The 27,960-nt window shown below is 44.3% G+C and overlaps 1 protein-coding gene across 2 annotated transcripts in view; it reads right to left on the bottom strand.

Annotated features, from left to right (window-relative positions):
* The window catches only part of UST (uronyl 2-sulfotransferase), a 236,775-nt gene that overhangs the window by 77,551 nt on the left and 131,264 nt on the right, over window positions 1-27,960 (bottom strand). The window contains exons 3-5 of one of the 2 annotated variants that reach the window (XM_081140343.1): window positions 21,956-22,111; window positions 12,648-12,727; window positions 4,841-4,994 (exon numbers count right to left, since the gene is read on the bottom strand). In XM_081140343.1, the coding sequence (XP_080996469.1) occupies window positions 4,841-4,994; window positions 12,648-12,727; window positions 21,956-22,111 (390 nt within the window). The remainder of the gene's footprint in view (window positions 1-4,840; window positions 4,995-12,647; window positions 12,728-21,955; window positions 22,112-27,960) is intronic. The other variant, XM_081140344.1, reaches the window with a different exon arrangement.

Below are 27,960 nucleotides of genomic sequence, written 5' to 3'. Positions count from 1 at the left end.
TCTCTTCCAGCTCTTCCAATGGAGATCATGCAGACAAGTGGCAGTAGGGTCAGGTAAGCAGCCCACCTTGACATTTTTTGGCATTTCCTTCCTAAATTGGGAATTTCAGGCAAAGAGAAAACACCAACCACACCTGTAACTGACTGCGTTTGAAGGGCAGAGCGAGAAAGCCATTTTCAGGGAAACTCGGTGACCCGGGACGGGAGTGGCTTCAGCGGGAATGAGATGCTCTCCCTTGCTCCTAAATCACAACAGTTGCTTTGCATTAGCGGTCATTCATTCTTTCATCGGCTGTGTTCTGTGCGCCAGGTATTTCCCAGCCCTGGAAATAAAGAAGCCTGGGCTGCAGCTGGAGAAGAGGCTCCCGGCTGGGGCGGATCCAAGTGTGCCTGGGCTCAGATCTGCCTCACCTGGCCAGGCGGCCCCAAGAGGGGAGGCAGCCACCTCCACACCCGGGGCCGGGCTGCCGGCTCTGAACAGGGAGAAATGGGAGAACTACCTTTCCACAGTGTGGCTACTGGAAGTTGAATCAGTATCCATTCTAGCAAGAAATCATTTAAGGTTTTTTTGTTTTTGTTTTTGTAAATACAAATCAAGAATGGTATGGAAAGAAATGCAGACTTTTAGAAAATCTAATTGTTTCCAGAAAATATGGGGAACAGCTGTAAGATGCTTGCATATTTGAAAAAAACGATTGCTATAACATCTATGTCTTTGTAGGGATGTACAGACTATGTCAGACAAAATGATTTTGCTCAAAAAGCATGGAATTTGGCCCAGTCTTCATCTCCCTTTACCATTCAGGAAGTAAAACATAAAGTCCAAGTGATCAAACAATATAGGTGTCGAATCAGGAAGCCAGGCTTCTACACCTGGCAGGGCCCTGAGGCCACCCCTCCACCCAGGCCCATTCCTGCACCTGTGAAACAAGTCTCTTCATGACCCTGCAAATCCTGGGATCCCTTCACCCCTTTCTATGTTCTTCCAAATGACCCAGCATCACAAGATGGTATTATTTCTCCCCCAGAGCGGGCTCAGAGGCCCTGGCCCTCTCTCAGCTGTATGCTAAGCAGCTCTGCGAGGCTTGGGGCCAGGAGCAGAACTGCCTGATTTTTGGCAACTGGATAAAGCGAGTGGCTTCAGAGTGCTGAGATCTGGAATAATGCGGGTATGTCAGTAGACCCGTTTCAGGCCAGCACCCGTGACTCTGTGTGCATGCAGTGTGCAGGGAGAGGCCTCATGGCACAGTGCCCCGAGGGGGTGGCCTGCCATGCCCGCCTCCCTGGGAGAGGCGACACCCTGTGGATACCCTCTCAGGCCCTCGACCCCAGCAGGGCCTCACCGAGGGCACAGTGGTCTCCTCACAGCTGCCCTGCACCCCAGTGAGACACAAACAACACCCTCTTTTGTGGCAAACAACTGACCACCCAGGCTTGCCAAAATGAGGACAGGCTCTGAAAGGGGGCAGAGTTTTATTTCAAAGGTTTAATGGGACCAAGGAGATGAAATAAAAGGTTTCATCTGTTAAAAAAGAAAAGGCAATAGACTGTCTTCTTCCAAATAAACAAACTATCCTTTGAATGAAAAAACAGCTTCCTAACCCGGTCAGGCTGGGGCCAGATCATAAAGGAGTCACGTGTCCCTCAGCTTCCCCCACTCCCTGCTCCCTGATTTCTCCCTCTTTAGGGGGCCCACCGCTCTCCTGCTGAGGTCTTGCCAAGGAATGATCTGCGGAGCTCATCTGACATAGGCCCTTCCCAGGATTCAGTTCTTATACTTGGGAAGGGGCCCCTGCAAATCTCTTTGAGGGTAGAACTCCAGGTGGGGACATTTCCCGAGATCTCTCAAATCGCACCGCACCATAAAGGCAGCTACCGGCTCCTCAAAAATAGAAGACTTGCCTTCCCTACCAACTCTCAACATTCTAGGGGCTTCCAAAAAAAATCCAAACCATTGTATTTCCTCTTATGTCTACAACTTCTCTGGCTTATGATTATAACTCCTTGTTCGTGTGAATGTGTGAAGACTATGTTATGTGGAGTGACTTAAAGAATGGTAAAACTTGACAGGGTAGAAAAATCTAGAGAATTCTCTCAACTCCTGCATTCCTATTCTGTTGTTGTCATTTATTTTATTGGCTAAGTAGAGTGCTATTAGGCTCTTCAGTATTTTAGCCCCTCATCTGGGTACAAGGGACATAGATGGAACTCTGATCCTAACTTGTCCTCAAAGAGCTGATAGACTGTTGGGAGGAAAGGAGAGAAGTTAAGACACTATGTCACCAGGAGAAGTGACAGAACCAGCACGGAGCTTGGGGGGAGCACAGAAGAACATCAGGACCTCCATATACAGCGGTATAGGTTGTGCCCTGCATGACTGTGGGGTCACCATCTCACAGATCACATTTCTGTGGAGTCCCCTGGAAACTGGGAGTGTGAGGAGCCTTGTGAGGCTTCAGGGCAAGCATCCAGGTGTCAGTGACATATAGCTCTAGAGAAGTAGGGAGGAGTCCTGACTCCTAGAGAGAAGGTGGAGAACTGCTGAGAGTGATGGGACGATGTATTTCCTGCTGTGAGAAGGGCTCAGCTTTCTCAGGTTCAGGAGAAAGAGTCACTGATTACCATGTGTTGAGTTTGGGGTCATTCATTGGTACTTCTCAACCCACTCAGAGCAACTGCAGTGACTCTCTGCTGCCTCCAGCCCTCACCTCTCTCAGTTCACCTCCTGCCACCTGGCTCTCTCCCCCCCTCCCTGCTCTCCCAGCCATGCTGCTCTCCCAGCTGATGCCTGAGTGAGCCACACATGCCATGTGCCCACTGCAGGCCTTTGCTCCAGCTGCCCCTCCACTTGGAGCTATAGGCCCCCAGCTGACCAGTGACCGACTTCATCTCTCATTCTGATAATTGCTCAAACGTCACATCTTCCATGACTTCCCCGACCTCCTTATTAACAGGCTCTCCCCACCCCTCAGGCATTGGATCCCTGGAAGGTCCCTCTACTTTCTCTCATTTTCCAAATCACTTTCACCTTCTGGCAGACTGAGAATTTACTTCCTACCTACATTAAACTGATAAGAACAAATACTACCCTTGATCTTAGCCAAAAGGCCAAGAAGCGATCCTACCTACATTAATACTTGAAGAGCAGGATTCATCAGACTCATTTCCATGTCTTTGGTTCAAAGCATCTTCTGCTATAACTTGGTTCTAACTTTCTTAGTACCGAGATTGAGTCAGAAACTTTGAAATATGTATATATTTTTTAAAAATATGTTTTTATTGATTCTTTTTAGAGAGGAAGGGAGAGAGAGATAGAAACATCGATGAGAGAGTCATTGATCGGCTGCCTCTTGCCCGCCCCCAGTGGGGATCAAGCCTGCAACCGAGGCATGTGCCATGGCTCGACGCTCAACCACTGAGCAAGACTGGCCAGGCTGAAATATATTTTAATTAAATGGAATATGCTCTATGCTTTTAGACGATGGTGTGAATGCTAATCAAGGTCCAGCAGAAATAGAAAGATAGTCTGAGTCAACATACTCCCTCTAGCCAGTGGCTCTGTGCTCTGAATATTTACTCGTCACTGAATAGGAAATATACAGACATATATGACATGTAGTTTAAAGAAAAAGATTAGGGGTTTTGCCATCAAAACTAAAAATCACTTTTAAAATATGCCATCGAACCATTTCATTGAAGCATTAGGCAGCTGAGCAAATACTGAGTGGTGGGTGAAAGGCCTTGGTTCCTGCTCCCGGCTCATTCACAAACTCCGTGCAGCACTGGATAAGACTCTTCTGCGTCATCCAAAAGTGCTCCCATCCTCCTAACATATACTTTTATTACATCTTTAAAAATTAAGTCAGGAAATAGAAGTTTCGACATTGTACGGGAACTGTGACTAATGCTGCTCTTCTTCAGCGACAGGGACACAGCCACAGCCCCCTCAGCAGGGGCGCAGGCTCTGCGCTGAGCACCGATCCCTCCATAACTCCCTCCCCTCCCCGTTTGTGCCCACAGCCCAGCATGGGTCTGCGTGACCCCAGGGGGCTCTCTCACCCCCAGAGATGAGGATTTCGGCCTCCCTAACACCAGGCTCTCAACTACTCAGTAAGCTTTTGTCAATTTAGGTCACAAATAGGTGAGAAGTGTGCTGTTGGAAAGATGCAGAAGCCTGGCCTCTATTTTTGTTACCAATGCTGCGCCCTGGAAACAATGACTGAGGTCAAAACCCACATCCATCTGGAGCTGAGCATCCCAAACAAGGCGCAGAAAAGTGAACCATTTTTGCCAAGGTGGCCCGATTTTGTTGCGCTGGGGTGGGAAGAACCCAGGATGGGAACTCAAGAGGCCCCAGAGACAGTCAGTTACAGCTGCGCCCTTACCAGAGGCATGACTACAGCAAGTCCCACATCCCTGAGGAATCTCAGGGTCCTCGCCTGAAAGCGCCCCTCCCTCCTAGGGTTGCCATGGGAACTGAGAGGGACGGGGTCTGAGAATATGCTTCGTGACCCTCCGAGAGCGATGCCCAAACACACCTAAATGACAACCCTGTGGCTCAGAGTTCCCCAGGAAAGACTATTTCTTCGCTGGGACCTAAACTCTAGCATTAAAGACAAACCAAGAAAACGAAATTAGAGTCACTGGAAATGTTCGTTCGGATCTGGGTCGTCTGGAACAATTTTTCCCTGGCACAAATTTCCTCCCCGAGGAAGAGCTCTGGCCACACGGGGCTCCGTGGAGGTGCCACGGGAATGCCACGGGCGGGCAGGGAGAGCGTCCCCCCGAGGAGCTGCTCCAGGGCAGGACAGCGACCACCTCTTGGCCGCCAGGGGACTCACCAGGTAGCGCTCCTCCTGCCGCATGCTGGGCGTGCGGATCATGTGATTCTGTTCCCCTCTCCAGTCTCCAAACCGACGGAAAAAGTAGTTAGACAAGAAGCGGTTGACGGGGTCTCTGATGATGTTGATGTAGACGGGCTGGTCTCCTCCAAACCTGACAAGCACAACCACACGGAGCCGGTTACAACCCATCACTTCTGGACGGAAAGAAACCCCTGAGACAGACACCGTCTCCCTCTCGGCTAACATGTCAGCAGGTGACCCCGTCTGCTAAGCTACCAGGAAACAATGCGGCCAGCAAGCCCTTCCCTGGTGGCGTTTTACGATCGTGCAGAAAGCGGCTGCCCAGGGGCCTGCGGAGAGGCCGCGAGGCCTGTGCTGCAGGGCAGGGCAGCGCTGCGAACACGCAGCACCGGTCAACGTGGGGGAGACGTCTTGCTTTCTTACTAGGCTGCAGGCTCTGGGGAGCTGACCGGGCCCTGCTGGGGTTTTACTCCCAGTAGACGCCTGGCTGGTCCTCAGGGAACGTGTGAACTGACTGCTAAGCTCTGATTGCCTTTCAGGTAAGCAGGACGCATCCTACTTCCAGCTGAGTCTCAGGTCAGGGGCCCTGCCCGAAGTGCATTAACAGGAGTCAACATCGCTTAAACGTTCACTGTTCACCTCGTGAATACTTTATGTGTCCGACTCACTGCAGCCTCACAACACCTCAGTAGATAGAAACCATAATTATCCCCGTTTACACCCGGGAAAACTGAGGCAGGGAGTGGGTGAGCCGCTTGAGACCTCTTGGTTCATGGGTTGATGCTCAACCACTGAGCCACATCAGCCGGGCTGTCTCTAGAAATTTCTGAGGTGTCTGACAGATACCTCCTCCTTTCCAGAAAGCAACAGTGATAATAGTTTCAGCCTCCTAATTCTCATTTTTTTTCTAAGACATATGGCTCCCACCCAAACTGTCAAAATCAGGGTGGGGGGTGGCATGTCAGTTACACAAAAGAGGCCAGGAAGCCACTGCTCTGTGTCTCAGTGCCCCAGGAGAGAAACAAAGTTCGCACCCTCAGTCCATTCTCTCTCAGGGTCAGCTGCACCTCTCAGTGATTTTTAAATTCTGATCAGAATTCCTGGTCACCTGTAGAAGGTCTCTGAGTTGCCTGAACCTACTGCCTGCTGCTCGTTCCATTCTGGAGGGAGAAAGCTTTGTACGCCCCACCCCCCACACCCCACCGCCTTATTGTTCAAACCCTCGAGAGAAGGTTCCACAGCCTCCCGGTGAAGTCCACCCTATGGGCCAGCCCACCGCCGAGGAGTCTTTGTTACACTCCCCCCAGATTCCTAACCTGCCTTTTGCACACATTTCCTTCTGTTTGATCCACTCCACACAAACAATTAGCTTCTCTTCACGAGCTTTTACAACTTTTGCCTTTTCGGCTTCAATTTTAATTCCTTTAACTTCTCTCTCTCTGTGTGTGTGTGTGTGTGTGTGTGTGTGTGTGTCTTTTTAAAATTCCTTTAGTGTTTGTTATGAGACTTGCTTCCTTCCCAAATGTAATCTATGCCCCTGATTTGGTCTTTCTCAAGCTCTAAAACTGTTGTGACCACAGCTGATGACAGGCTCTGGGTTGTTCGAACACGAGTGAGCAGAGGGAGGCCGTATTTTTGGTTTTCACTTAACAACACACCCTCTTGTCCCTTGGTCACCACAATAACGACTACATATTTGAAGTTCTCTTTTAAGTCCTCCTAAAATAGCAGGTATGTCCAGTTTCTTTGACATTTCTTTGTTCGTAGGTCACATTCACCGACGCTTTAATTACCCCTGTGGGTCTCCCTCTGACCCTTGGCAAATTTACCATATTCTTTTTCTTTTTTCCTTTTTTTTTTGATGAGAACAGAAAGATCCAAAGCAGCATATAATTCCAGAAATAATATCTGCATGGTTCTCATTTTTCTTCATGCATTTTTAAATATCTCACTCTGTGGTTTCCTTTACCCTCTGTCCCACACACTGCCTCAATCGATCAACTCACAGGCAACATTAGTCACCTTTTCCATCAGCTGCACGAAGCACTTGGGTAAGAATTTAGGTCCGCTTTCATCAAGACCCATCTCTGGAAGGTTCTGATGATCCCAAACAGAAATTCTTTGCCCATTAAACAATAAGCTGGCCCCCTTTGCCCCTCCCCCCAGCCCCTGGTAACCACCATTCCACCCAAAGTATATCTCCTTTTTAACCTCTGGCTGGAGAGTCCCAGTTATCCTTGCCCTGTCACCTACAGTCCACAGCTTTGATCTTTGTCGATGAGGGAGGAGACACTTGGAAGTGAGAGAAAAGCCCGCACCGGAAGGGAGATGACTAGGGGGCAGGTGAGGAGCTGCCTGGGGTGGGGGGAGGGTAGAGATGGTTATTGAATGGTCCTTTGCTGAAAGCTAATCCCAATCATGTACCACACATGGGGTGGGAAGCCCACCCTCCATCCTCACAACCCTAATGAGTGGACACTTGGTCTTGGCTGCCCAGGACAGGGCCTCCCATCACAAAGCACAAGCAGAAGAGACTGAGCTACTCTGCTCCCTGGATGGGGTGGGAACATTCACTCAGTAGGAAGTGAAGACAAATGTGGTGAAGGGAGGGGGACAGTTGAGGCCCTAGAGTTAGGGTTCTTGCTCAGAGAGGGAGATGACTTGGTAAGCAGATGACCAGGAAGAAGGCCCTTCCTTGAGTGCAGGGGGGTGAACTCAGTGCAAGTCCAGGTCATGCTAATCCTTAACGGGCCAAGCCAAGCCAAGCCAAGGGCTCAGGGGCAACAGAAGTGCACTCACTGCAGAGTGAGAACAGCAAAGTGAGGAAGTGGGGCCATTCTAGGAAGAGTGGTTTCACAGTGTTTAAGTAGGATAAACTAAAAGAAACGTCTCATTCTCAAATCCAATCTCTGGGCTCTGCTATAGTAGGCTGAGAGAGTGTTCAGTAACTTTGTCTTCAATGTTTGCACCTTCTATCACCACTACAGAAGAGCTGCAGGGCACAGGATTTCAATGGATCACTTTACTAATGAGAATAAAAACAAAATCAACATTTAGAACAAAGATGTGGAAACACGACTGAGTTATAGAATTTGCAAGATCTGATTTGTTTTGTTAAATAATGCCATCAGAGGGCAGACACTGTTCACATCAATAATCAAGACTTCCCTTTAAGGAAAGAGAGAGTGTGTCCAAAACGCCGCCCCTTGCACAGTGTGCCCTGCCTGCTTCCCTAGTGATTGATTTAGTTTTAAATGTTTTGCTTTTGCAAGTCAGTGTTGGTATTGGAGCCACCATCTGAGACAAAAGATGAAACAGAAATGGAAGCAAAGGAGGGTGAGGGGGTCAGGGGGTCAGGGGGAGAAAGGAAGAATGACATGAGAAAGGCTGAGAGAGGTGGTGGTTTGAAACTATTTAGCGTATTGATATCGCCTGTAATTCACTAGGACTATTTTGATAGCATTGAGCTCTGACACAAAACTTCACAAAGTTTTCCCTGCAAGATCCAAATTGGGGGTTGAGGAGAATTGTGAATTGGAAAAAGAATTACTGTCTCCTCCCCAAAAGTTTGGAAAGCAAACTAACAAAAAGTGGGGGTAGGGGGGAGACAAATTGAATTGCCTGTCACATTCTTTCCAGTGTGTCGATCTAAGACAAACTTAGAGAGATACTGCTGATGTTGGGAAGTGGGACCTTTTCAAAAATTATAGTTCTTGAAGTTACTTTAACAACTGGGAACAGACACATGAAACTACAGTATGCAAATAATAAAATTCCTCCTTAAACATCACAGGAAAGAGTTGCACCTTTTAGACCAAGGTAATTTGGACTCAACTCTCCAGGTAGTCTGGGTGGAAAACATTTGTCTGGCTTGTGTGAAAGAGCACTACCGTGGGAGACTTCCCAAACCCAGACCAACGTCTGAAGTTTCTGCTGTGCTTGTGTTTACCTCCTCTGGCATGAAAGCTTCCCCAATGTAGCTACAAAAACACTAGTTTGGTCTGAGTACTGTTTTCCATGGTTGAATTAATAAAACTGGATATGGTGAAATGGTTCCTTCTAGCCCTAAAATAAAAAGAAAGGAGGGACAGAGAAAGATGAATAAATGAAATAAGTCAGCTATTAAATAGCCAGAAGCTCACAGGATAGCATTTCTCAGAGTGTCTAAATGTCAAGGTAATGCCATCATTAATGGGGGAAAAAGAATTAAGGAGCGATTCATTTTGGACTTCAGAAGTCCAGAAAATCTGGGTGCAAAAGAATGTGTGGGGAGAGAGGCTAGACTTTCATTCTTATATTCTGCTCACCAGCAAGTACCTCACTACATGCTAAGAAAATGCGAAAGATGAGAAATAAAATAGCAACAAAATATATTGGGTTGCAGTGTTAATTCTTCTCTTAATAACCTCATTATCTTGAAACAAGCCAGCCACATGCCCGTGAGCAATGATCAGGATAGGCTTATTAGGAGCAGTTAATTATCTCTATGCCTTACAGTTCAAAATATAGAACAAAATGGATCCAGAAGCATGGGACAGACTGAGGGATCTCAGAGGGAAGGTGGGGACGGAGGAGGGATGGAGGGAGATTAGTCAAAGAACTTATATGTTTATAAGCATAACCCATGGACACAGACATTGGTCTGGGGAGGCCTGGGGGTGGGGGGGATGCTGGGTGGAGGGAATCAATAGGGGTAAAAAGGGGGCATCTGTAATACTTTCAACAATGAAGATAAAGAAACTTTAAAAAAATAAATAAAAGAAAAATAATAGAACTCATTTTTAAAGACACGGGGAAGCCCTCTTAACAAGCCCCATCTTAGTTGTTTCTCTCTAATTGTGTATTTTGAGGTTTTCTTTGTATGCCCACGGTTGGCCATTTATACCTGGGACATTTTCCTTAAATAAAGCTATTCCCTGGAAAAAGAAAAAAGGTGCCTTTTAACTTCCCACATTCTCTGAGTATAACATCATCTTGTAAAGTATGGAAGTTCAATTTGTCATTCTTGCCCTGTTTCCGGAGGTCTGTACCTAAGAGCTTGGGCACGTGGGGTGAGAAGAGGCAGGGAGGCTGTTCCCACGGTTAGCATGAACTTGTTAAAGGAGCAAAGCCACCAGGCCGGTCTCTACCTCTTCCTGCGTACAATTTGGGCGCCACGCCTCTGCGGCTGTGCCCAACCCCTGGCTCCGCTGACTGGGTTGCTCCCAGGCCCTCTGCTTGTCTGGCTTTTGCCTTCCCCTTCCACCTGTCCGGAGCCGAGCGGCCGCTCACATCCCAGCAGCACTGGCTCCTGCTTGCAGTGCCTTCCACCTGAAGGCCGGGAAAATGGTTCTCGCTCCCTGCAGAAGCCCCAGGCCCACGGCTGTGTAGAGAAGACAGAGGGTCCTCAATAAATGCATTTAATTGAACAAAATGGAATGGAGAGAGGAGACACCAGCAAGGAGCAGGGCCCCAAAAAGGGACATCTGTAATATTTTAAACAATAATAAATTAAAAATAAAATAAAATAATAAAATGCAAAAAATAAATAAATAAATAAAAAGCTTAAAAAAAAAAAAAGGAGCAGGGCCCCGCCCTCAAAGCGTTAGGTAGAGGCACCGGGAGGCCACCCACAGCAGGAGCCCACCTGTGGGCTCAGACAGACTCCTGCCCAAATGCCTTTTAAAGGCCACTTGACTACATAGAATATTCCTCTTTCCAAAGAACCTGGAAAGGCTTTCTTCCCCTCATGTGTTTGGGTCATCCTTACAAGGTAGTAGTGGGCAGGAGCTATCCCTGCTTTACAGGTAGAAAAACAGAGACCCCCAAGAGGTTACATTGCTTGCCCAGAATCACGATCCATGAGAAGGCCCACCACCCCGGCCAACGCTGTTTTCTGCAGATGTGGTGTCTTCTAAAGGTATTTATCACTTTTTTCTTTCTGAATTAAACTAATCAAGATGAAACTCTTAAACAGGTTTTCGACATCAGAGGCCATGATAAAGTATAGCCACCGCGCTGTGCCCAGCTCTGCTGATCCGATTAAGATAGGGGCCTCGGCTCTCGTTAGACTTTTACACTGTCTTGAGCTCATATTAAAATCTGCTGCACTGCCATTTGTTTTGGTTGTAAAGATCTGACCCTAAGCAAGAGTGAAATGAATGAGGTTGGAGGACAAGGGGGGGGGGGGTTGACGCAGAAGGAAGTTCCTGAGAAGAGAAAGGGTCAGAGGGGCCGAGCTCGGCTGCGTACAAGTCATAAAAGGCAGTGCCGGACACAGCTCCCAAGGCCTCATTACCTAATTATGTTGAATTACATGCTCTTGGCCGACTGGAAGTGAGAGGCAGGGCGCATACCTCAGACAATCCAGTAGCCAGCAACTGGAGAAATGTGGCTGGAGACACGCCCGCTCTCCGTGCCCAGGCCCCGGGCCGCTGAGCGTCAAGCCCAGGTGCCCATTCGCCTGTCCCCTGCCCGAGGGAACCTGGTCATCAGGCAGGCTGTGACCTTCAGGGGAAGCTTGCTTTCAAAGATAAGGCAGCATCTCCTCTTTGCTGCTTAATAGCGGGCTTTGCTAAATCTTCTCTTTACACTTAATTTGCACTGGGCCTGCTGCACCGCAGGGAAGCCTTTTGAAGGCTAAAACCTTCTTCCAGCCCCTTAGGTTGTTAGGCTTCCTGTGGCCGGGGAGCTGTGCCCACCCAGTTTGAACTCAGGAGCCGGGAACACTCAGGGACTCTCTGGGTGCCTGGCCCTTGGGGACCATTAGGTCAGCATCAGCCAGCAGGACAACCTGGTCCCTCCTCTAGGCCTGCGAGGTTCCATTATCTCCACTGGAATAACTGAGGCAGTGCGGGTGGGCTGGCTGATGAGGGAGGCCCAGGGTCCTGTCCGTCACTGAATCTGTCCCCAGTGCTCAGTGGGATACAACTGTGAGCTCAGACCAGGGCCAGTCGGAGGAGAGGAAGAACCTGAGATCTTCCAACTTGTATGCCCACAGTTTGCCATTTATACCTGAGACATTTTCCTTAAATAAAGCTATTCCCTTGAAAAAGAAAAAGGTGTTTTTTAACTTCCCACTACACTATCTTGTAGTGTATGAAAGTTCAGTTTGTCATTCTTGCCTTGTTTCTAGAGCTCCTGTACCCCCGCCTCCAAAGCACAGTGACAAGGGAACCTATGCAAATGAATCCCTGGGCAAGAGAGTGCCCAGAACTCACAGTTAGCAACTTCATACATCCAGAGTCGAAAACCCTAAATTTGAAAAATTTCCATTATTATCAGAAAGTCCCTGCAGCTGAAGAAAAGGCAGATTCCTAAAATGCCCAATCAGTATCAAACAAGCAGGGCTTAAAATAATCAGACAGAGTATAAAGTACACGATAGTCTTCCACTAGGTCACTCCCAGAGTCCTGTGCGGGTTGGGTTCAAATTATACAAAAATGTGCAGTGAAATATTTCTGTTAAAATACCCATGTCTTACCTCTCAAGTTCTTTCTTTCAATACAAAGTCTGATTTTTTAATTTTTTTTAAAAGAACTATCAGGTCAAATGGCTTCTCATTAAAAATAACTTCAACTTTTCATAAGATTTGAGATTAGTATTCTAGAAAGAAATGAAGCTTTTGCCCAAATATTTCAAATTCTGATCTCTCCATAGCTAAAATAACAAAATTAAAAATGTCTTTCTCAAGGGCAATTACACTACCTTGGAAATGAAGGTAGATTTTAAAGTAATTGTTCGTTAGAAGGAGCCTAAGTACTGAAAAGAAATGAAAAAAACATTAAACTGGAAAATATCTTACCTTGAGAAGTTGAGGAAATGAACATGTCGAGTAAATAAATAGGGCTGTTCGGCAGTACTTATATTTTTAATCAGTTCCATCTATTAAAAAAAGTACAAAATTAGCATATGTAGGATCTAATTTTCCAACTATATTAAGCTAAAGGTTATCTCCCCCACTCCTTTCACCCTCACTTACTGCCTCCTGGACCAGAGCCAAACAGCTGTGCTTTGTGCAACATTTATGAACTTTATTTAACGCTTCTTACTGAACTAAACAGTGCTCTCCAGATTTATAGTCCTGTATTTAATTTAGTTGATTGCTACCATGAAAACAATGTGACAGATTAATTCATTTTAACTGGAGAAGTCAGTGTATTGCTGTTCAAAAATGCAAATAAGAAAAATGCCTTTAATTCCTTCCATTAAAATCAAATCAAGATGAAATTAATCATTATTTTATATTTCTATAATGATATTTCTGGGAGATGCAGAAATATTTGAAACTAGTTCTGCAGAATTTTAAAGTGGGAGTAAAATGAGGCACTGCATCATTATTTTTCTCTCGGAGCATAAACATTTACAGTAAAGCAAATATTTCATAGGAAAACACAGCCCCCTCCCCCAAACTTGGGTATTGGTGGGTGGTCATCTGAATTGCTTATTTACAGTTATCAGCAAGGCAAAACGTAGTTTATATTCATATAAACTAACATTTATGGTCTTCTGGAACATGTCACGATACGGAAAACGTTTAGTAAAATGTTAGAAATTCCAAGCATTCTTATGACTCCCTGACTTCCTGAACTCGCCTTTCCTTAGATTTCCTAATTGGCCCCATCAAAACGGCCACACTGTGGAATTTTTAAGAGGCACACTGAGAGAGGTACATCCCAAGTCCAGCATTTCATATTTTATGAATTAGTTCAAGTTGAAGACTGGAAACAAAAATGGGCATTCAGGTGTCAGCCACGGTGGCAGCAGCAATAAAACCCAATCTGGAACCCCAGGCTGTCTCGGTGGGAACAGAGAACCCGGCCTGGCCTTGTTCCCTCATGTCTAGCGCAGGCTGACACACGCTCAGCAAGTACCTGTTAAATAGATGGACTCCAACGGGTACACGCTTTATAGGCACTACGCTTGGATGTCAAGGCCTGAGCCTTCTGTTAGACAGTCACACTCACAGTGATTGAAGATATGAAATTGAATTTTAAAAGTAAATGACTTGCAGTTTCAAAACCCTGTGCTTCTGTTAGTCAGCGGCAGGCCCGGTAGGTAATGGTCTGCCGACGCTTGAGAGTGAAAGGAAACTGAATTCTGCCTCTTTACCTACTGTTTAGCCCCTCCATTCCCCACTCCACATGCGCTGGTGCTTGTTTTTGGTAATAAAACTTGTTGCTTGGCCACATTGCAAGTTTTGATTTTTGATGGGTCTACCAATAGAATGATCGATTTGGAAGCACAACCAAAGGTCCCTGAGGATGTCTGCTCAGAAACATTACTCTTTACTGTGTGTATGCTTAATATAAACTCCACTTAATGCCTTAATCTCCAGAATATTTTTATTCAGATATTTCGCTGCACACACAAGAGTAATATGAGAAATCCCCCTGGTATTATACAAGAAGACTGGAAAAACAGGTCACGAGTAAAAGTATTCTTTCATATATTCAACATTATGTTATATTCCCTACACACATGTCAACGTGTTACACTTAATGGAAGAACAGCAGTGGTTAAATTCTGAGAACAGTGTCACAATAGTCATAAAGCTGTCTATTTCACGGGGAAGGATTAGCAGTGACAATGCATAACTCTTTCTAGACGTATCTTTAAACACAGAATAAAGGTATTAATGTTCATGTTTATTGCATTAGTGCAGTGGAGTCAGAGTTCACTTCAGCTCTCATACCTTGTCACTGCACAGCAAATTGTAAAGCCACTTAGGAAGTACCACAAGCACAGGCTTGGGGCATTCTGTTCAAGGTGTCACTTGGTTGTTTTCACAAATACTAAGACTTTCCCCATTTCTAGTGACAAGTAATGGCCTTCTGAACCCCTGCTGCCCATCACCTGAGTTACCCAGCTTGGTCCTACCACTGTTGCTCCTGCCTGAGTCTTATCTGCATGAGCAGCATCCTGGATGGCAATGCGCTACCCAAAATCATGATTTCCCTGGCTCAGGCAGGACCACTGCTGGCCTTTGTACTAATTCCACTGCATACATGCATTCATCATTCATCATTCATTGATTTTCAGCATTTACTGAGCACTTACTAAACCCGAGATCAAAACATGAATAAGGTCAGTGGGAAGATACTTAAAGACAAGACAGTGGAATGTGTCCTAATGGTGTCCCCAAACCTACCATGACTCAAACCACACTGTTGGTCTCGGCCCATTTTTACTCCTTAACCAGCTTATATCATCTCTGAAGAGTCTGTTTCTGGTGAACAGTACTCTCTCTAGTCTCACATTTGATCTGGGTCTTTCCTGAATTTCCATTTTCAATCCCTTGCTGAGTCACATTAATTTTACCTTTGCTATCTGACTCTCAAGACAGCAGTCCTGTGGCCAAACGAGACCCCTCCCTGTGCCTTCCTTACATCATGTCCAAGCCTGACCATAGGCTCAAGCTTCCTCTTCTGGGATATTCTTCCTGTTCTCTTTGCAGGTCTTAATCCTAAATGCTCTTTACATTTGACTAAAATGACAACCTCCAACAGCACCTTTCCGGGTCTCCCCTTTCGTTCAATATCCACTGATTTCCAGCTCTGTGTCAGGCAATGCACTGCTTGAGGCTGTGGCTATAGAGATAAAATATTTTGTTCTTGCTCTCAGGAAGCTCAGGTCTGTGGACCAGGTGGATTAGTGGGCAGGTATCGTCACGTGATAACCACCATGGGGTGGACGGCGCAGAGATGAGGCCCCTATCCCTGCCCGAAGGTGGAGAGGTAATATTTCCCCAATAAGATGTTGCTGAGTGGTTTTCAAGGACCCAGAGGAGTTAGCAAGTGAAGAAAGGGACCCCTGGCCTTGCAAACAGCGTGAACAGCAGATATAAAGGACAAAACACAAAATGACATGGATATTAAAACTACCAGGAGTTCCGTGTGCCAGAGGTCAGGCATGGGATCAGCACGACTGGAGAGGAAGGTAGGACCCAGGTAGTTGAGGGCCCTACAGGTCACATGAGGGATGCTGACATTTACCCAGTGGGGAATCCACAGTCAGAAAGGATTTTCTTTTTTTCCTAGATCTGAGGTCAAGGTGAAGAATATGAAGAATAAAGGTAAGGATCAGAGAGAGAAAGCTTAGCTGGGAAGACCAGGCAATAATCCTGACAGGAAATGATGAAGTCATGAACTAAGACAGCGCTTCTTACCGTGGTCCCCAGAGCAGCAGCATCAGCATCCCGTGGAAACTGGTTAGAAATGCACATTCTCAGGCCCTACCCAAGACCTACTGAATTAGAAGAAACTCTGGGGTTTCAGCTCATCCAAGAGATTCTAAGGCATAAATGTCCGAGAACCACTGAAGGAGGTTAGTGGAGGTAAAGCCGGATGAAGAGGCTCAGGGACGTTAGGGGAGAGTTATCTGCTGACCTTGGCGTCCAGCTGGTGGCGGCCGGGAAGGAGGGCCCGGATCTGACCGCACGGGGAGACCCCTTCGTGGAGATGGGGATGCTGCTGGGGAGACAACCCGGCTGCACGAGACAGGGAAACGGGCTTGGTCTTGAACATTTTCGGCTAGAAGTGGCGTCACCTTCTTTCACTTCCCAGGACATGCACTTTTCCTGTTATACTATAGTTGGGTTTTTGAGCTAGCTTCAAACCAGATTGTAAGCTCCCTGGGGGCTGCGGTCAGGTTTGATTTACCCCCCAGAAAACCAAGCCCAGGTACCTGCATGGACCATGTACCCCATAATTGTTTATGTGATGAAGATGCCCCCATTAGAAAAATATTTTTGGAGCCAGGAAATGTACAGTTCACTGAAGTCAGAATGAGTCCGGCCTTTCTGGGGCAAACCTGTCCATCCATCACCCCAGTGGAGCTGCCAGTTTTACTGTTACAGCATCTAGGACATAACAGCAAACAAACTACCATTTAGAGTGGTTCCTGGGCTACACACTGTAACTAGAAGCTACTGTACCTAAGAAGCTCTTTATACACATGCTGTCATTTTACCCTCAAATGACTCCACGAGCTAAGCATTATCACCCACATTTACAGGTCAAGAAGCTGAGGACAGAAAGGCTACATAGATGGTGGAAGGCCTCACTGCTAGAAAAAAGTGGAGCCAGGATTCAAATCCAAGTATGTCTGGCACCAAAATTCCTGTTCTTTAGCACTGAGCTGCAGTCTCCTCACCATTCCCACTGTTAGTGATCTATATATAACCCCTTAAAATGGGAGGGAGGGGTTGGTTAGCAAAATAAGTCTGGAGAATAAAGAGGGTTTATAGGGATATAAATTTTCTACCTTTCATGTGATTTGCTTAAAATTGAAAGGAAGTTATAACCGGTGGGAAAGCATTAATAATAAAAAATAAAAGCATTGAAATATCAGAGAGAATATTTTTTAAAAGTTCTAGGTGGGAAACAGCATATCTTATAACAGGAGCAGGAATGAATTTAAAATGCTAAAAAAAGGGAGAGAGATAACTATGTAATGGGATGTATCTTAAGGAAGGAGTTAAATCACAGTGCATCTGAGAATGAGATAGAATTGAGGTTTTTAAAAGAGGTGAGAGTCAAACAGAATTTATAATCAGAGGATATGCTGGGAAGTAGTTTCTAATCTTTTGCTTTCAATCTAACTGGGAAGGTAGAGCAGGAAACCTTTGCCTGCAGTTCTACAGGCAGAGCCAGCTAGAAAAAGACTTTGCCCTTGACTTCTTTAGGTAATACTTGCCAGGACTCACAGTAATGACCCTACTCTGGCCTGAATTCTTGTGTGCTTCAGGAACAGCTGGATCTAGATGTCCTATAATTTGGCAAAACATCTTCAATGAAAGAAAAGACATGTTTTTAACACATCAAAGCCCAATAAGAAGTAGCTCAGAGAAGACCTCCGTGGCCCTCTAACCTCAGAGGCTGGGGGATGGCTGTAGGCTTAGGTGACCTTTCCCTCTACCTCCTCCATGGGGAAGCCCTCCTGGTAGGAGAGGGGGTGGTCTTCCCACCTTTGGGGCTGTGTAGTCAGTGCAACAAACAATGCATGTGAGGAAGACAACGTCCACCAGGGGGCGGGATGACATGAGCAAGGCAAAGGGGCCGGGTCTGAAGAGCAGAGAAAACCAATCTCCCTGCTACAGCTGGAAAGAGAGGGGAAAATGCTTTACACTTTCAGGCCTTGTTGCTTCTACCTCTTTTTCTCCCTTTTCTTTCAACAGAATTTCTGCAAACAGACTCAGCTTTTGCCAACAGGATTTCAAGATAAGTCCTTGTTTGCAGAGCTGGGTGAACGCATCCCCATGACCTGGAAAATTTCTTGGTTTGATTCCAAGGTTCAGTGCGCGCAGCTCCGATACCCGCGGACACTGTCCCTCCTGCTCTAAAGTCAGGGAACCCTGAGGGTCATTCTGAGGAGACTTTTCCAAAAGGTCTCAAGCAAGAGTAAGCTTCCTGAGGATACATGCGCAGGCTCCTGAGGAGACACCACTCAGGAAGACTTCAGGGGACACGCGATGTCTTCAGAGGTTTGAGGGACTCTCAGGAGAAAGAGGAATTTTTCTTGCTTTGTGGCAGATTCACTTCAGCAAAAGGAAAACTTTCTAATAATTAGAACGTTTATGCAATGTCCCCTCACTAGAACTGTGAGTGGGGATCCCCTCAAGAGTTTGTCCCCCAAAGACACAAGTCCCTGAGCTCCACCGTTGAGCGTCGAACTCAGTATTTTGCAGTAGGACCTAGAAACATGTGTTGTGAAAATGTCCCAATAGATTTTGATGTCCATCGTGGTTGAGAATCGTTTTCTAATGGCTCCCTGCCGCCCCCCGGATAACGTTCCCATTCTTCAGCCTCGTGTCCCATGTCCTCCAGGATCTGACCCAACTTCACTTTCGAGCTTTCCTCTCCCCCATTCTCCTGAACACTTGCTGCCTGTAAAATGGAGCGATCAGGCTTTCTTAATGCTGTTGCCTAAAGGATTAGAAATAAGATGCACATATATCTGGTGTGTTGTCTGGGGCTCGATAGACAGCAAAATGGTAGGTCCCCAGTAAAGAGCCATCAGAATGAATGACGGAACAATGACAAGATCTACTGCAGAATGAATGGGTGACCCTTTTCCGCTGAGTGAAGACCGGCTGATCCTGCCTTAGGAAGGCCGGGGAGGGATCCCTGTGGCCTCTCGACCTTTTCCAAGTCTGCCTGGTTTCTTTTGGTGAGTTTTATTTCTTAGAGTTGCACTGCTTTATAGCCACGGCCAGACGTAGAACTGACAGGGAGAAGAGCAATGGGAAAGTGAAGTTTAAAACACTGTAAAGAAATTCTGTTTTTGACTAAGAGGCCAAAGTGATCTAGAGCACGTGGGCATAGGTAGTTAGCATGGAGCAGATGCTGTTTTCAATTTGAAATCCTAAGAAGCTTCAATATAAATAAAATAGTGGAAGTATTTGCTTTCTTGATCTTTTGGGCTCCCATGCCAACAATTTTTGCCTTTCTCCAACAAGAATGAAGTAATTGTGAATTCCCACGTCTGTGATATGCCTGTGACACTTTGACCTTCATTGTCCTGAGAGCAATGTTCTGAAGAACTGCATTAGACCATTAACAAAGATGGTTATGAGGTTATGAACCTTTGGGAAGTCACACTTCGTGTCTTCTGGAAAATAGTTCCTTATCTTTCAAATTGTATGCAGTCTCCATTTTCCAAGAGATTATCTAAACCAGCCCAAGAAATCGAAACCTGGTTTTAGAGCATAAATGAAATGATGTCACCACGGGTTTGCTTTATATGCCCTGCAGAGGTCCAGCATTGGCCTGCAGCAGCTGTCCTTGCTTTTCTGTTGGGGTGGATTTTCCTCAAATAGTAACTTCAGAGGTATTTCTATGTCTTTAAGGGCAGATGCAATGGGATTTTTATAGGCATTCTAACAGTTGGTGTCTGTATTCCCTTCCCTTTTTAATAATCCCTGCAGTGTCTTAGTTTATTAAATAAAATTTTCAATTTAGTACACAGAGAAAGAGAGAGAGAGAGAGAGAATATGTGTGTGTGTGTGTGTGTGTGTGTGTGTGTGTGTGTGTGTGTTGACAGTTACCCTCTAGTGAGAAATGTATGTATGCCCATGAATTTGACTCTGGCCAGAGAGGTGCCCTGGTGTATGAATGAAACAGTAGAGATAGTTCAAGTCTTACAAGTGAAGACCATTCCAAAGTTCACTTGTAAGTCAGTAGTTTGGAACTTGGATCACAGTTGCTCATAAAATAAATGTTCTACATGGGGGAGAGTCTTGGGCCAGCCCACAGGAGCCAGCCTCTTCTGCACCTGAAGTAAGAGTGTTATTGAGTCCAGAGAACACGTTTCCATGGGAACACGTTCTCAGAGCTCTACTGTAACGCCGAGAGCTGACTTCAAAACTTCAACTCGTCTCCTAAATCACTCCCCCAACCCTTTCCTTTAATAAATTACCGAGAAGAGGAGCTATTCATACCACAAATTATTTCTTGAATATATTAGGTTAAAATAATATTTTCCCCCGCTTGTTTTATGCACTTTGAAACTTTAGTAAAAGGATACATATAATAAGGAAAGGAGTTTCTTTAAACATTATTGAACTACCTCAAACCTGGTTTCTTGTCATGCCGGTTTCCTGGCTCTCTCTGCGTGTCACTGCCCGGTCAGCTGGCTGCACAGAGGCAACTGTCGCTGTCGTTTGCTTTAACATCGAAATTGCTTATTTGTTTTTCCTACTGTATCTTTCCCTTTCCCTTGAGTTTTTAAAACTTGCCTTATAATTTTATAGGAATCTGGAGTAACTAAGTAATGAAATATATTCTAGGTCACGCTGACCACAGGAATCAGAAACGTTTCCACGGCACTATACACAGATTCTGCTAGAAGTTGTATAAATATATCACAGAATCACGGGGCTGGAAAGAACCCTAAGAGATTGTCTAGTCTATTCCCTGGCTTCCAGACAAGCCAATCATTCCAAACAGATGAGAGCTAACTTCTATTTTAGAAGACAAAGATGACTTGGTCTTTAACCCTCTGTCTAGATGTAGCAATCTATACACCTTTAGTAAATTACTGTTAATTTTTCATCTAAATCCTTCCCTTGATAGTCGCAAATGTATTTTACTTTCTCCAGAGGGTTCCTCATAGGAAACAAAGTAGGTGTATTTGTGTACCATCACACAGCATATTTAAATGTTGTATTTGTGCTCTCTCTCCTAGGGCATTCCTGAGCCCCTCAGTGTCTAATACTCTAGTTACCTTGCTGTGTTGTTTGTACCCTGATCAATCGATAGATATCTCCATCCCACTGGTTCTGTTCTCTAGAAAACCCTGGCTTATCCTGATGGCTACTCACCCATCCTAAGTATCCAAAGGCACAGAAGGAACTTTGTGAGACAAGCTAACAAACTTGACCCTGTAAAATGACCTTGAGAGCACTAGGCCTAACTCAGCTGCATCAGCAAAGCACCCCAGTGGAGACTGTTGGCTCTGCTTTTGTATCAACTTGTAAAGTAGAATCTGTCTGCATAGCTTCCAGGCAGAGTATAGACCCAATTCTACCACCAGAATGTCTGCTTGCATGGCTCTGCTATACGATGGCAGAACTGTTCCTGAGAATTGGGATCTTCTTTTGCTGAATATGCCGAAAGCTGCTTTGGAAGCTCAAGATGCCCTGAGCTGATCATAACAGGAAGCTTATGTCCCCATCAACCAATCAGATTTCTGGTCCAAAAAAAGGTTTTTCTCTTATTATAACCATAAAGACCTGGGATACTTGTGAGCAAACACAGAAGAAGAAATGTTAAAATAAAGTTTTCTTATTTTTGCCGTCAGGATGTCAGCATTATTTACAGCTCAGCGGTGCGACTATTTGAGATCGATGCACTGCTACTTTTAGCGAAATAGACAACGACAGGTGTACACCGTCCTTCGGTCTAACAAAAGTATCCCTTCTGGGAAACTTCCCGGCTTAAAGACCAGAGCACTTAACTGAAACTTCCTTCCACACTCTGGCAAAAATACAGTAGGAAATTGCAACTGTGGCGCCCATCCGTCACGGGTTTGAAGGATGTGCTACAGGCACCCGCTAATTACACAAATGAACGGAAGCAAAGCACAGTTTCGCCGAGGCCAAGGACAACTTACTTGTTCATTTTTAGTAAGCCTGGTTTTGTTGTGAATGTCTGACGTGACCAAATTAAATCCGTGCTTCTCCGACAAGATTCTCAGAAGCAAGACCACAGTGCGACTCCCGCACTTGCCTACCCTGTTGTACACCACCTGGCTCGGGAAGGGCAGCACCTGGGAAGGAACGAGAGAGGAAACGTGAAACTCGGGGGTTGAGGCACGCAGGACGCTTCCCGCAACCACCACAGTAAATGTCTGACCGACTGAAATGCGAAGGATCTGCGTGAACGTGATGGGAGAGTGGAAGCGACGAAGTCGTCTTTGCCTTCACGGTGTAGCTCGGGGGAAAAGCTGGGCTGTCTCGCTGCCTACACTAACTCCAAGAACTGGTCAAATTTCCACCTAGAAGGTTGGTCGTGGAACTTTTTTTCCCTTAGGAATAAAGTATATAAATATGTGCTTTAATGATGATATTTTTTGCAAGTTATATTACGCTTTGTTAGAACTTAAGTATAGAGTGCTCAAGGGAAAACACAGTAATTTTAAAAGTTGAGACACAATTTGCATACAATAAAATTCGCCCGTTAAAACTGGACCATTTAGAATATTCACAAAGTTGTGAACCATCACCGCTATCTAATTCCAGAACACTTGGTCACCCCAAAAGAAGCTGTACCCATTAGCAGTGGCTTTTCATTCCCTTCACTACTTTGGCCCCTTGAAACCATTTATCTACTTTCTGTCTCTCTGGGTTTGCCCGTATCACTCTAGACATCACTTATAAACGGAATCATAAAACATGTGGCCTTTCGTGTCTGGCTTCCTTCACTGAGCATAATGTTTTCGAGGTTCATCAGTGTTGTAGTAGGAATCAGTAAGTGCTTCATTCCTTCACATGGCTGAATAATATTACAGTGTATGGCTAGACCACATTTTGTTTATATATTCATCAGTAGATGGACATTTGAATTGTTTCCACTTTTTGGCTACAAAAATGATGCTACAAACATTTGCGTATAAGTTTTTATGTGGACATATGTTTTTGATTCATCTGGAGTATACCCTGGGAGTGAAACTGCTGGATCATACGATAACTCTGTGTTTAATTTTTTGAAGAACTGCCAAACTCTTTTTAATACAGCTGCACCGTTTTATATTTCCACTAGCAAAGTATGAGACTTCCAGCTTCTCCACATCCTTGCCCCCACTTGTTATTGCCTGGTTTGTTTTTTAATTACGGCCATCCTGATGGATGTGAAGTGGTGTCTCACCGAGGTTCAGATTTGCTTTTCCCTGATGACTAATGACGGTGTGCATATTTCATGCACTTATTGCCTATCGGCCATTTGTATATTTACTTTAGAGGAATGTCTATTCAAATCCTCTGCCCGTTTTAAAATTGGGCTATTTGTCCTTTTATTGTTGAGTTTTATGGGTTCTATATTTAGTCTAGATTTGCAAATATATGATCTGTAAATATATTCTCTCATTCTATGAGTTGTCTTTTTTTACTTTCTTTGATAGCATCCTTTGAAGAAGAAAAGTTTTTAATTTTGATGGAGTCCAATTTGGAGTCCTTTGGTTGCTTGTGCTTTTAATATCATATCTAAGAAACCATTGCTTAACCCAAGGTCACAAAGATATACACTTATGTTCTCTCCTAAGAGTTTTATAGTTTTAGTGCTAACATTTAGGTCTTTGATTAATTTTGAGTTAATTTTGGGTATGGTGTGAGCTAGTGATCTAACTTCATTTTTTACATGTGAATATTCATTTGTCCCAACACCATTTGTTGAAAAGACTATTTATTCTTTCTCCGTTTAACTGTGAAATGAAAACCCACTAACCATAAATGTGTGGGTTTATTTCTGGACTCTCAATTCTATTCCATCGATCCTCATGCCAGAACCACAGTCTTGATTACTATTGCTCTGTGATAAGTTTTAAAATCAGTAAAAATGAGTCCCTCCAACTTTGTTCTTCTTTTTCAAGATTGTCTGACTATTCTGGATCCCTTGCATTTCCACATGAATTTTAGGATCAGCTGGTCAATTCTGCAAAAAAGGCAGTTGAGATTTTGAGAGGGATAGTGCTAAAAACTGTGGGTCAACCTGGGGGCTACTGCCATCTTAATAATATTAATCCATGACAGAGGATGTCTTTCTACTTATTTAGTTCTTTAATTTGTTTCATTGATGTTTTGTAGTGTTCAGTGTATAAGTCTTACACTCCTTTTATTATTTTTGATGTGATTATAAAAGGAATTGTCTTCTTAATTTCATCTGGGATTGATTTTTCATTAATAGATATACAATAGATTTTTTTAGATTGATCTGGTACCCTGCATTCTTGCTGAACTCATTTATGAGGTCTAATAGTTTTTGAGGGGTGGATTTTTTAGGGTTTTCTACATACATGATCATGTCATCTGCAACCAGAGAAAGTTTTATGTCTTCCTTTCCAATACAGATGCCTTTTATTTCTTTTTCTTTTCTGTTGTTCAGTTATAATGATCTTGATAGACTAAGAAGCCATTATGAAAAGCATCTGATTAAATATTTATATCCCCAATAAAGATATTATTTCCATTTTGAATGCTAGCCTTGAGCAACAACTGACAAATGATATTCCCAAGTTTCCTTCATTCAGCACATATTAATAACAGAAGGCCATAAAAAGGCCCAAAGCTAAAGAACATAATAAAATATACACGTAAACATATCCCAAACTGCCTACACTATGTGATTTGAAATTTTGTCCTGTAATTATAGGTTTATTTATTTTTCTGACATATTTTATATGCAGAGTATCATTTCATAGATTTGGAGCTTAAAGGCTAATTGTCATTGGAGTAAAATATAAAATCTTTATCACTCATTTAACAGTCAGTCTTTAGGGCCAATCAGTACCTTCTATTAGGTGTCCTCACAGTGCCTAGAACACACCTATAGAGCCTCAACAGACATTGGTTGGTTCTTGGCAGCTTGGGGGATTTAATGGAGTGTTGAACACTAATTAACACAATGATTCTGCTAAAATGTGAGACCAGGAGAATCTTCAAATACAGCTGACCTTTCTGATCAAATGCTAATAAAAGTCATCAAGGTAAAAAGATAGTCATTATAATAGGTCATTTTACTTATGGTTCAGTTGGTGAGTATCCAGGTAGTCAGATAAATCATTTAATTCTTCGGTATGAGATCATGACCCAGGGAAGTAGAACTGAGCTTTATGATTAATGCATTGATATTAACAGTGTTTGTAAGTTGGGTTTCCATAGTAACCAGGCTGGGGTACAGACCATGGTTATGACAGCTGCCAAAGTAAACACAAATTTTAATTTCTTGGGAGAAATAAACTGCTCAAAAATTGGGGTGAATGCATTTTCCCTTGTCTTCTAGCACAGCATAGAACAGCAAGGGAGAATTCATCATGAATGAATTGATGACCCAGAAGATGTGATTACCACATACTACGTACTTTCTTCTAAGAGTGCAGGTGTATCTTAGGAGATTTAAATGAAGAATTGAAGCACTTACTTAGAAACCATAGGTGAAAACATTTAATTTCTCCTGAATTTCTTGGGTAATCAATACAGTAGCAGGCTTGGTATTTATCTACTCCCTTTTGCTAATAGCTAAAGATGTCATTTAACTTTAGGTTGTTTGTTAGTTACATTTTAAAAATATTTCATTTCAATTCTTTCATTAGTCTTGTGGGAAGCTCTGAACTAATGGTTATAAATATTTGTTATATAAAAAGAACATATAAAAACAAAAAATCACTGCATCATTCACACAGCTCTATCTACAATAATATGTAACAAGAAAGGAGAGCTTAACATCCCCACTGTGGCTTTGTTTTTACCATTTCTTTCAACACTAACATACAGCTACAGAGCATGAACACACAGCTTCAGGAATCAGTCTTGGGACTTTTGAAGACATAGTGTGCACCATCACAAACATGAACCCCTCTCAAATTGACGGTGAGGATTTTAAGTCATTTTTTAAAAGAACCCTGTGGCATGCCCTTGAAATTGGCACATTTAGGCAGGCCAAATCAATGTGTTGATGTTTAATAAGGTGTTAAGATGAACAACAGCAACAAGTTGATTCCTCCCTGCCTTTGGTAGAATTATAGATTTGCTCCTGGAGGTCTGCTTTAAAAGTCATTGTCATCTTTTATTGGAAGTGTACTTTCTGGAATGATGGTGTACTTTCTGATTTTCATGGAGCGGTGACCCTGACCCTGTCCTAGGCTCTATGCCACATAAACCCTTTTAATCCCTGGATCAAACAGCATAATTGCCTTCGCTCTAGCTGTGTATTTCTCTAGGAGTTCATATTATCAAATAATTTAAACACCATTAATAGCACTTACACGACTCCCCTGTGTGTCCCACTCTTCCCATAGATCACAGATTCACAGAATAACAGAGTTTGGGGTCCAGAAGCAACTTAGAATAATCCCCCATCCACCCCTCCCCTTGTCACCCCGCACCACCACCCTGTGTCACCCACCCCAGCCCGATCTGTGTTTGACTTGGCCAGCGCTTTCCTTTACACTGTCTTTTCACCCTCCCAAGTACTCTGTGAGATGCGTGTTAGGGCTATTTTTAGATGTGTAAACTACATCTGGCAGTTTCCGGGTCACAAAGCTAAATAAAGTGGAACATAACCACCAAAGCCCAGTTCCCAGTTCTCCCGACCCCTAAGGCCACACTCTATATAACCAACTATAACATCAAAGGGTGGAAAAAAGATGTTTAGTTTGACTTTTGTGACAGAGATACTATTTCCTTTTGTTACGTCTTCCACATATCCAATCTCATTAAACATTATTTTTCAACAGTCACCTATCACTGGCCATTACTGATCCATCACCCAGGCCCCGGGATGCGCAGGCAGAGCCCGCAGGAATCCATCAGCCCGCCCCTCTCCTCCCTGAGGATGTAAGAAGCTACTGGAAGCCCAGCGTGTCAAAGCAGCTCATGGGAGAAGAGCAGGAGGAGGGCGCTTTCCCTTCACGCCCTCCCCTGATCGAGCACAGGCCGTCTCAGCTGCCTCGGACACTGAACCACTTCCACTGGGAAAGGAAGAAACAGAAAGCATTCTTCACAGCAAACTGGGTACGAAATCCTAAATGTACTTGAAATGTGTAGCAAGACAATACCCTCCAATGACAATGACTGTAAAAGGACTTCTAAAGACCTCTTAAGATCGATCTCAAAATCCTCATTTTCTTCAATAGATACTGGCCAATTGTCAAGCAGAAAACTACACCCCAACTTAAACTTTCCTAGTGTCATTTGCACACAAATTTCAAATGCTACTCTTTCTTGGGTGTCTTATAAAACCCTTCTCCTCAGTCTCTTCCCAAATGAATCTTCATTCTTGACAGCTATGGTTATAGGAATGTTATGTCTGTGGTTTTTATTTTATGGTCAACTTGTAAAAGCGAAGGGAGCTCCAAAATATTTCACTCTATGAATTATATATTTTTATGTCGCCTGCCTTGTAAGTTCTGCACATGCCACAAATCCCCAGGGCCTGACAGGCTTGTGGGGAGCATGCCAAATTAACAGAAGTCTTTCCAAAATCCTGAGCACAACAGTAACTACCACCAGATGATATCCACAATTTCAGTAGCTTATCCCAGCTTTGAAATGGGGAGGAGAAAAAGGCAACTTTCTAGGTAAAAAGCAAAGTTGGTCTGGACCAAGACTTCCACAGTCTATGACTATAGGACTCTCTGGGGACTGGTCTTATTGGAAGAATTAACATCAATCCTGCTTTTAAATCTTCGCAAAATGATACTTAACATAGTATGTTACAAGCTGTGGTTCCCAAATGGCTATATATTCGAATTACCTATGAACTTTAAAAACTAAAGACTTCTGGGCCCCACTCTAAGACTAACTGAAACAGAGAGTCTAAGATGTGGGTCAGGAGTCTAGCTCTAAAGAGCTCCCTGGGGGACCTGTGACCACTCAGTCTGTTTCAAGAAGCCACTGTCGTAGA

This window comes from Miniopterus schreibersii (genome assembly GCF_964146895.1).
Source record: "Miniopterus schreibersii genome assembly, chromosome: 6".
Lineage (NCBI taxonomy): Eukaryota > Metazoa > Chordata > Mammalia > Chiroptera > Miniopteridae > Miniopterus > Miniopterus schreibersii.
The sequence above is the reverse complement of the archived record's forward strand: the minus strand, read 5'-3'. Positions and strand labels throughout refer to the sequence as shown.